Below are 11166 nucleotides of genomic sequence, written 5' to 3'. Positions count from 1 at the left end.
TTCCCCGAGACCAGTTTCGCCAAGCGAGACCGCGATTTTTCGATGAGGCTACTGTGTGAGATCGGAAATAACCACCAACATTTGGGGTGGTCTTTACATCAGTGCAACTAAATGTTTGGAGAGGGTGTCTTCGCGGCTCTCTTCGTTCATTCTAATCTTCCCGAGACCAGTTTCGCCAAGCGAGACCGCGATTTTTCGATGAGGCTGCTGTGTGAGAACGGAAATAAGCACCAACATTTGGGGTGGTCTTTACATCAGTGCAACTAAATGTTTGGAGAGGGTGTCTTCGCGGCTCTCTTCGTTCATTCTAATTTTCCCCGAGACCAGTTTCGCCAAGCGAGACCGCGATTTTTCGATGAGGCTGCTGTGTGAGAACGGAAATAAGCACCAACATTTGGGGTGGTATTTACGTCAACGCAAATAAACGTTTGGCGAGACGCGGTCGAGGGAACGAAATCTTATCCCACGCGAGTACGAACCCGCTGTAATCCGACAATCTAAACAACCGCTAGAAAGTCTCGTTGGGGCAATGCACCTATGCTCACGGGCCTAAATTCGAGCAGCGGTAGTGAAAGCACTTGTGCGTTTATTACGTAAAGAGCTTGCCGCTCAAGGAAGTGCCGCGCGCATTCCTCGGAAGCAGAGAGCTTTGGCGCCGATAACGGCCACGAACGCCGGCGCCCATTTCCCTGTCCCCGGATCTCGTTCGATGCTGATGCAGCGGATCATATGCACCGGAGTTTTCAAACGACCCGATTATTCGTCCCCGTATCTATGCCCTCTTTATGAAGGCGCGCGTACAACTATAGGAAGGATCGGCGACGCGACGTATGGTAGACGCAATGACCGAGAGGGAAATCAATGCGCGTGCAAGGCAGAAACGTTTGCGTGGGAAGCCGTCGGCCGTACGTTATGTCCGAAGATGGGAAAGTGCACGCGCGCCTAAGAGAAAGAGAGAATGGAAGGGACGCGGGCCTCGCGTGAGGAAAAATATTTTTCGGACATCCGTTAAAGGCGACACGGTGGGAGACGGTTTCGCCGGGTCAAGGGATAGATGTGGCACGAAAGAACCGCTCGACAGGCGTCACAGTAAGCATCATTAGTGACCATTGTATCACCCGGTGGTATCCCACAGAGCGCGATGCTCGGGAATGGGATGGAAGTTGGAATGCAGCGTCAGTATTTCTCCTCTCGCTCTTACTCTCCGTCGTCCTGTTGTCCAGGCGGCGCTACCGCGCCGCTCATGCACGAGGGCAAGAAATTGATTATCGAGAAATCGGTATGCGGAAAATGAATTTTCAAGAATGAGCGTTAGAGCCGGGGATTTCTTGTAAAATTTCTGCGAAGAAGTTTCACTGTTATCTCAGCCACGAAGTTTTATCACCGGGCGGGTAAGGACAAAAGAAAACACGAGGGGGCGGAAAGAGAGAGTCACGGAGAGGACGCCTTGGGGGACCGAGAATCAGGCGATCGCAGGTGAGAGGCCTATCGGTATTATGTAGGTTGGCAGATACGAGCGCGACTAAGAGCGAGTGACCGTTCTCAATTGGATCGAGTTGTTATCTACGTTCTAATTACCGGTTGTTATGGACGCGAAGCTAATGCTCCCTGCACGACGCCGTCGGACAAAGAGGAGAGGGCCGCGACGCCCGCCGCGACGTAGCCGGTTTCACGATCGCGCGCAGCTATCGCGCGCGATACGAGCAGATGCGGGTCAACGATCGCTCCGCGATTTCGAGATTTCCTCTCTGCTCAATTAGCAATCTAATCTCTGACAGACGTCGCTATCTCGCGAGTTTTATCGTTCCGCGCGACGACTTCTCCGCTCCGGAGGAACGCGCGCGCGTTGCTCCTCGCTGGCCGCGCGACCTGCGCGCATTCCCCCCCCCCCGATACATGCGATTTAGCGCGTTAGGAGAAATGTAATTAGGGAGAATTTTTTCAGAGCGAGATAGCCGAGACGCGAAACGATATCTGGAAATGTTGTCGCGTTCCATCCGTGAGAGAAGACCGCGAAGATCGTATCGATTTCATCGCCGAGCGAGCTATCGTCGAACCATCTATACCAGTTTTCATACCGTAGATATATATATATACAAGCGCGTTTAATCGGGAAAACACGTTCGGGCACCGTTACATCCGGCGATCGTATCGCGTATCGCAACTCCTCGCACGTCGCGAAAGGCATAATCACGATGACGCGAGAGAGGAGTCGCTAAACTCCGCGCGAACGACGGCCTTGACTCGTCCCATTAAAATCCCTCCCGCTCCCATCCTGTGGAAGAGAGAGAGAGAGAGAGAGGGAGGGGGGGGGGGAAGCGCCGCGACGACGGGGCGAAAGATTCGCTTCCGCGAAAAGCTGTCGCATCAGCGAGTGATAAGCCGTGGCCAATCGGGATATCATCGGCCGGGTGGATAAGAAACCCGCGCGTTCCGGGAAGAAGCGCTCGCAATTTCCGCCGTCGTCTAATGGCCCCAACTGTAAATCCGGCATTGCGGCGTTGACAACGCGACGGTGACGCCGGTATTATTATCGTTGCAGCAGCGTCGTCCAGTGGTCCCGTCGCACCTGGAGATTAGCACGCCGCGGCGAACGGGAGCCCGCGCTGAAACCGCCGATTATTACGGCCTGTAGTAATTCGTTCGCCGAAGGGACGCCTCTTCTCGCCGCTTCGATCAAAGACGGAATTTCCGAGCCTGCGAGAACCTCGGAAGCAATCGGCTCGAGACGACGAAGGAAATCGTCGCGAGCTCGCGAGAAAACGGCGTCTGGATGCGAGTTCGTCGGTAGCGAAGCTGTTAATTGCCGTTCGCGCGCATCGCGGACAGAGCTCGTTTCGCCGATGCGTCCGCTGCCGTGTGCTCGTGGTATTTTCAGAATTATTATAACCCATTAGTTGAAGATTTATAATTTATCCCGGTTGTGCAGGAATTCGAATGATTGGCGCAGTCGTCCTGCCTTCCGGTCTAATTTTACGTGTGTCTACGCCACGTCATTATTTCGGTGGTAAAATCGGTAATGAGACGTAACGATTCCAAGCAGCTTCCCTAACGAATCGACAGGTGTAATTCTTAAAATATAGCTTAGATCATCGCGCTTTTTACGTTGCGGACGGGGACGCATCTGCAAGGCGGGGAATCGCCCTAATCTAACGAGTAGAAGTCGCTCGGTATCGGGTTGCATAAATTTCGAAATTGTAATTCGACTCCTCCACCTGTCCTTTGCAGCTGCCACCTGACTGCTGCTGCGGAGATTTTGTGCTCACCAAATATCTCTCGCGACGAGAGCAGGTGTCAGCCGCAGAAACTTTATATCGCCGAATGTACAACAAACGCCATTTTTAAGACAAAAAGAAGGGAAGCGATCGCGGAAAAGCTCGCGCGACTTACTAGCGTGCGTTTAGAAATAAAGAGATCTTTCTTGTGCAGAAAAAGAATCCGTTTCTTTCTCAAGCGAGATCAGAAAAATTAGCAAACTTTCATCTCGTATTATTTAATATTTCACATCGTCAGTCATGTTCTGCCGTTCGTTAAAATTAAGACCCGTTCTTACGATTTACCATACGGTACATTGACACAATTAACCATGGTCGAAAAAGTTGTGAGTTTGAACATAAAATTTTGCCAGACGTGGTCAAGTAATCTTTTCAAGTTTTTAATCACTTTTAGCGACCTAGAAGATTTCCTCCTGTTAATTTAATATCGTCTCTCGGATTGTTTCATTAACGGATGATCAATTCGAAGTGGTCGAAGCCAACAAACGGAAATCCGCGTTGCATTAACGCACGGTCTTACGTGGAAATTGAAAAACAATTTCCCCGGTTTTTTTTTTCGGTGCGCCACGGCATCGACCTCGCGGAAACGTCCTCGTCATCGCGTTTGCCTTCGCCGGCTTCGGAGCCGAGTAGAACGTAATGACGAGATCGGCGAAGATGAGACGCGGTAATGAAGCCCTTTGTTGCCACGCATGGAGGCTCTCCATGACGACTTCGGCTCGAAGAGACTCGCGCGGTATCGTCGTTCTCTTAAAATTTCGAAACTTTTCCCCGGAGCGACGAGACGTGCGAAGGCGCTGTTGCAAATGGCCGACAGGAAATTCTAATCAGCAATATCGAACGCAACAAATTCGACATAATGCAATCGAGAGTGATCGGTCGGCGAAAGATTACGGCTTCTATTAACGTTCATATGCATCTCTCGTGCAATCTGCAGATGTAATTTAACGCCAGGCAGGCTGCGGCCGATTCGAGCCGAAGACCTTCGATAGCATCGACTATTTGTGTCATTAATAGGGTCAACGCATAATCCGTTCGAGCGAGATTAAGATTGCACCTTGTTACAGCGGCCAATAACCCGATTGAACGTCGTAAGATTACGTTCGCGTGCGAGTAATAATGCCCGGTTACGATTGGTGTTAAGTACCAATCTATTAATTGGCGAGCCACTTTATTGCAATCAACGTTAAAGTCGATTTGATGCCAACATTCGCTTCAATGCCATTTTTACCTCTTATATATATACATATATATGTATAAATCGACTACTATATAAACTTTATAGGCTGCCTTATCGAGCCAATATTTTACAAAAATTAGCCTACTTCCAGAAGCCGTGAAAGGAACTTAACCACGCACAGCTATTCCAAATGTTTAATGAACATCGCGGACCTCGAGAGATTCCCAGAGAGGCTCGTTCCGGCCGGTCTCTCTCTCTCTCTCTCTCTCTCTCTCTCTCTCTCAAAGCCGCATCTGCCGCGCGGAGTGAAAACTGTGATCTATTACAGGTGCGGGCGCAAGGGGCCCGTGAGGTTAACCCGATTTCTTTCCGCGGCATCCTTCCCAAAGGGAGTGTTGCAACTCGCGACGCCACACTCCTCGCCGTCATTAGCCTTCGGCTGGTTTCCCGCGCGCGACGGCCACTTTGCGCGCTCGCACGGGTGAAATCCGAGGAAAGTCACGCTCGTGACAGGCAGAAGGATGCGCCGAGGGCTCGGCGAGAGTGCGATCGGACGGGTCGAGGTTTCCATCTCGTTCCTCTGCCAAGGTCACGGCTAAATACGCAGGCGTCATTAACCTTGACCAAGTACAACCGCCGCCGCTTCGCGCGTCGTCCGCGGAGAAATCCCACGAGGGTAGTCACGCGTGAGCGCACTTGTTCGGGCTCGTCTCATTAAGCGGCGCTTGCTTCCCCCCCCCCCCCCCCGGGAATGGTCGACAATTTCGACGCGGCGAATCCGCAAATTGGTCCGCGCGCCAGATCTTTGGGAACAAATCTTGCCGCGGCGCACGTCCCGCTTTGAAAAGCTGGGAAAACCTACTCGTATTACTTTCCGCTACAGCGAACGTTTCATTCCGGGGAATATAATTTCAATCAAGCCGGGCATACCGCAGATCTTATCGGGGACATGTGCTTCGCCGTGAGAGAGAGAGAGAGAGAGAGAGAGAGAGCGCGCGCGATGTTTTCCTACGTTATTTTCCTACGTTACAAAAGTTGCGTCGAGCGCTACTTCGAACGCTCGCGAACGCGCGGAATATTCCCGCGGGGTTCTGCCCGACGCGGGGAATTAATGCGTTCGTCGTGCGGCTGCTCGCGCTCTGCCTACTCGCGCGACGTTACTTTGCATTTCCGCGGAGAAATCGGTCGGTAGCGACCGCCGTACGCGATTTCCCCGCTCGCGAGGCGGCGAGGCGCGATAATTCAACCGTCGCTAATTCCAAATACAATTTATCGATTCTGCATGCGACGTGCGCCACATATGAGAAATCGAATCTTACGCATTGTACTTTCGCAAATCGCATTGCTCGCGGCGCAGGAAGACGCGCGGCTCGCAGCGAATTAAGTTACTCGTTGTAATTAACGGACTATCGCGGAACGGATAATGCATATAATAAGAGATTCTCCCGGGTAAGACACGCGTCATTGCGTCTACCCGGCCACCGAAGCGGCTCGTTAACCAGCGAGAGGGGGCGGTTATTGCGTTTCGATCCCTCGACGGAACGCGAGGAACGGATTCCGGGACGGCATTATCGACGAGAGGAGCTTGCGATTCCGCGTGCACGCCGACGGACGTATCGTACCGAAGCGAAATTAACGGCGGGAAACGGCTAACCGCGCTATCGAAAGAATTTACCGCCGCGGATCAAAGATCGCGCGACGGCGCGACTCCGCCGTGCCGTCGCGAGCGGCGAAAAACGCAGCGCGGAACGAGCGGTGCTCAATAGTCTGTAAAGTCTTTAATTTAGCAAACTCCCTCCTCCGATGTTGCCGATGCGCCGTGCCAGCCGAGCGGCGGCTTAAAGATCGGCGCGTAGCTAATGGCAGCCGTGATCCTCCACGGCCGCTTTTCACGAGCGCGGCGCGCGGCCGCGAAACGCCCCCTCATCTCCGCCGCCTGGCCGTGTACGGTGGTACCGCGCGGTAGCCGAGAGCCGCGGCGCTTCAAGCCCGGCGGCTTTGAGGATGAGAGCCCTCGCTTTTAAGGATGACCCCCGGCTAGCAAAACATCATCACGACTACCGGCTTCCTCCTCCTCGGCTTCGCGCTTCTCCCGCGTCTATCATTACCATCGGCTCGACAGGGCCGCGAGCGTCCCACGGTTTACGGTTTCTCCCCGAAAAGCAAGGAAAGTTGGTTAAAATTCACTGACGATTTCGAAAATTGCACGTACACACGTACCCCGCGAGGCGGGCGGTCGTGCGCGACGGCTATTTACGCGAGTCGTGAGGTTGCAAGGTGGGATACCTGTGTCCCAGAGGCCGACGGCATTCGCACACGAATCGCATTAGATCCGGATCGCGCGCCGAGGGATTTACCGCGGTGCAAAACTGGATTGCGTTCAGAATGCGGGGAGGGCGGGGGGGGGGCAGGGGACCGAGAAACAGGGCTAATCTTCCCCCTTCGGGTCGCGAGCGAGTTCCACGGCGAGAGTCTCCATCTCGAGAAGTCGCCTCGTCATTCCGCGCTACTATATTTACCGCGCATCTACCGATTTTTAACGACGTCCCGTGGCTTCCGTAAGAAGCGCGGATGGATCTCTAGCAACTCGGGGCCCTTTTTGCTACGCCAACATCATCAAGCGTTCGCCGGCATACCTGCGCGCGCGGCAAGAAAGCGGTCTCTCCGAGGAGGTCCGGATCCGCGCGCACACTTACGACCCCCAGGAAGCCCCCGAAGGCTTTCCGAGAAGGAGGCCTAGAGGAGAGGGAGGAGGAACTACCGTTCGTCGCGCCCGCGGTGGCGAGGGCCCAATTTTACGCCCCAGGAGTCAAGCCGACCGACGTGGCCGAGGACCTGGGCACCTAGTTCTCTCCTTTACGAGCTCTCCGAACCACGAAGAGCCGACCCAAACGTCACCGAGGGAACCTCCTCCGATCGTTCCGTCGCCGTGCTTCCGCGATCGAAGAAACTCGCGGCCGTTTCCCGTTTTTTTTTTGGTTTTGCGGAACGGGTTGCGTCTGTCTCGCGACGAGTCGTGCATGTGCACGGGCTCCCACCCGATTTCGTTTCAACGGTTTTGCGCGTCGGCGCGAGTCTCGAGCGGCAGGAACATAAAGTCGACTCTCGCGCGCGACTTTCCGATCTCCGACTGACCCTTTTCCCGTCTACCTTGTTCACGGCGCCGACCTAAATCGACCCAGATCGATCTTCCTGTCGGAGGGAACACGGGCCCTTAATCGCTCGCTTTCGTTCTACCGCCGGCTGCGCCCGGTTGCAAGTACCTTACGCTTAATATTTAGTGACACAACAATACTTTCACGATGTTTGCTTCTCTTAAGCAGCGACACGGTAGTTATTATTTGCGAGTACCGTTTCTCACCGATATTTTTCGTGCCGGTGCAAATCTTAGGCCCGTATCACGACTCGACGCCAATAAATCCGAGCAAAATTTGTAACACCGACTCGCCAGCGATTAATTAACAATCAGGTCGAATAATCCGACACAACTGGCTGCAGGAAATTTTCCTTTATCGTGACACATTCCAACACTACATTGTGTTACAATAAAGGAAACCTTCCTGTAGCCAGTTGTTAATAAATTCGGCCGTAGAGGATAATTGGACGAAATCAGAGCTAACCGATGCGTCGACACGTACGTCGGGTTTGAAAGGACGATTTCGATCGCGTCGAGAATGCGCGACGTGCAGAGCCTGACTCCTGCGCGCGGAACCCTCTCGTGTCGCGTAAACGGAAGCGTCTCGACAACGACTTAACGCGGTAGTCCCGCGGATGCTGTAGAAAGTACATACTTTCTCCGTAGCGTCTCTCGCGAGTGCTTCGTATGGGTGCGTATGACTCGAGACGCGCATATTAAAGCGTCTCTCCGGAGAGATTATGTCGCTGCGCTCACACGTATGCACACACGTAGCACGGTCACACAGGTGCAACGGCGAACGACTATGCGCGGCGCTATCTCGCGCGCGATCTCCTCTCTCTCCTCTCTCGCCTTTCTTTCGTGCGCGCCTGACGTCGCGGGGACAAAAATCAGCTCGGACAGTTCCTGGGAAATACCAGCCGATTTTATTGTCAAAACGTAATTAAGATACAAGAAAGCGCGGCGTGTAATGTACGTACATACACGTGTTATCGTAGAAACTCTGACATGTCCCCGGGCGGTAAGAATTATAGACCGCGGCTACGCCCGAGCACAATGAGCGGCTCAGAATTATCTGATGGCTCGAGCAGAAATTGCCCCGGCGCAGCGACTCGGCGTGAGGCTAAATTAAATTCGATTCGCCGCGCTGATGAGACGCGCGAACCGACGACGCGTTCACCGAATTCTTGAATTATCGTGCCTAATTATTACGACCGTCTCCCGGCTATCGCCCGCGCATACGTATCCGTAATTTCGACCGGGAAGGAAAGTCCCGTTCCCACGAGCGCGCGCGGATTTACGGAGCGTGGCGCGTCTCTCAAATCTCCCCGCGGGCCCATTAAAACTGCGTGTACCACGTAGCCGCGGATCAACGACCCCTCAGGGGTCAGGCACACGGGGGCCCGTGGCGCGTTAACTGCCGGTTGCCCGCGGCGCGATGCCGCACCAGGAAATCGACGTTGACGCCGGCGTCAGCGTCCGCGTCGTTACGCGATAGGCAACTGCCTGCTCCGTCGCTGCCGCCGCCGTCGCCGCCGCCGCCACCGTCGTCGTCCTTAAAGGCATCCATTAGGCCTCTTAAGTGCTAAACATGCTGGCCGGTCGGTCGGTCGGTCGGTCCGACGACCCTTGGTAACAGGACGAACCTTCTTCTTTTCTCTCTGTCCCACCATCTTGTTCAGAATTTGCCTCCTCTTCTAAGCATCGCCGCTCTCGCTCCGACTTTTCTCGTATTTTCTCTCTTTCTTCTTCTCTCTCTCGTTCTACACCGCGCTCCCGCTGCTATCCACCTCCTCACTTCTTCGAGGGTCATCGACATTGGCACACCGGGCGACATTGTGCGCGACCGCTATGTTTCCTGGGTCGTCGCAGTTAGGAGCGCGCGCTCACGGCACGCATCCCGCGCGGGATAATGCCGGACAGCTTCTAATCATGGGCGCGCGTACAAAATAAATTGTACAAATAGACAAGCTTGCGCGACCGCACGGTGATTACCGCGGTGGAATACAACTCTCTCGATTTAACGAGACTGCCGTCGAGACGTCACAATCGTAACGCCCAGCGTTCATTAATAATTCCATACCGCGCGGAATCGCTCCGTAACGATTGCTCTTAATACCGCGGAGCACAAGCCGCGGGACACATTGTTACACGGATCCTCGTTATCGAACGCGCGTCTCGCTGAGAAAACAACCGAGGCTCGCAATTTCCGCGTCAGCCTGCTTCAGCTCTCGAGCAGCCCTCAGCCTCGAGCGGCAAATAGTCGATGGAGAAGAGTTTACCTCATTACATAGTCCGCAACGCGGAAACCGGAGCGACTGACTCCCCGGCCGCCATTAATTACCGCCCCGACCACGGCGGTAATTAAAGAAATTAGCAGATATCTAGGCACGGAGAGGAACGACGTCGCCATCTCATCGGCGAGTTGCTGGCTGCTGCTGCTCCTCTTTCCTCCTCCACCCTCTCCTTCCTATCTCTTGGATGCAAATCCATTGTGCAACGAGTGCGACGGCGGACTAGCGTCGCTACCAACGGAGAAATTCGTTCCAGTTGCGTTCGCTGCTCGTTAGCCGATTGCACAACGTTGCACAACAACATCCTCTCCTCCCGTGGCTCCTTCCTTTCTTCTCTCCTTCATTTTGCACGCATCTCGCATCCATGACTCTCATTCTTCTTACTCGACGCAGGCTAATCCATCGACAGCTTGCCCCTACGAGTCCAGAAACGTGAGTCTGTCGAAGACTTGAGCAGCGAGGCTCTTCAAGTTGGAGCCTTTTAACAACGTCAGTGTTTTCCTGACCATACCTGGCAGATTTAATAGCCAGGGTTTGAACCTGGACCTCCCTACACTCTAGACGGGCGTCTCACCAATTCGACCACCGAGCGCCAACAAACGTGGCAACATGTAGGTCACGGGACATTTCGCCCTCACCCTGCGCGGAAGATGTACCCGATGTCCGTCCATTAGTCCCCGGATTCTTCAGGGGGAAGCATTAACTTAATTGACGTGGTTCGAGCAGAGCGCGATTAACCACGATCCTCGCGGCGGATAGCGTGTAAGAACTGTCGTTCGTTCGGTAATAAACAATAATTGGACGGTCGAGTTCACGGGCACGAGAGGAAGGTCGTTCAACATCCGCCGGATACCTCGGAGTCTCAACCGAGAGAGAGGGAGAGAGACTTGGATTCCGCGTTAATCGAGCGCGAGAGTTGGGCGAGAAGAATCGCGACTGAGACTACAGCGTTTAAGCCATGGTGTAAAGACACAAGGTGAAACGTTGCGCATGTAAGCAATTTTTGGGGCTTCAGGAAGAATGCAGGCATTCAGCCGCAATGATTTGCAGTTTGAAGGTTGGGGTTTCTGATCGGTCAATTCGGTAGTTTGGGCCGCTTCTGATTGGTTGACACTGCGCGGCCACCGGATTGCTTCACCTTGTATCTTTACACCATGGTTTAAGCTGCCTCCTATACTTCACCCGGAATTATTCACGCGACGAGGAGACATCCGCACGAGGATGCCAGTCTAGAAAATTAACGGTTGGTAATCCAGAGCTGTACCATACGACATCGTTCAT

General features: G+C 53.8%; 1 protein-coding gene across 1 annotated transcript in view; it reads right to left on the bottom strand.

The window, feature by feature from the left end:
- The window catches only part of LOC105567215 (death-associated protein kinase related-like), a 42349-nt gene extending 33188 nt beyond the window's left edge, over positions 1–9161 (bottom strand). The window contains exon 1 of the mRNA XM_012021891.1: positions 9020–9161. Coding sequence (XP_011877281.1) covers positions 9020–9161 — 142 coding nt within the window. The remainder of the gene's footprint in view (positions 1–9019) is intronic.
- Positions 9162–11166: the final 2005 nt, after the last annotated feature.

Source organism: Vollenhovia emeryi, unplaced genomic scaffold, assembly GCF_000949405.1.
Source record: "Vollenhovia emeryi isolate VEMERY1.0 unplaced genomic scaffold, V.emery_V1.0 DF939140.1, whole genome shotgun sequence".
Lineage (NCBI taxonomy): Eukaryota > Metazoa > Arthropoda > Insecta > Hymenoptera > Formicidae > Vollenhovia > Vollenhovia emeryi.
Note: the sequence above shows the minus strand (reverse complement) of the source record. Positions and strands in the feature narration are given on the sequence as shown.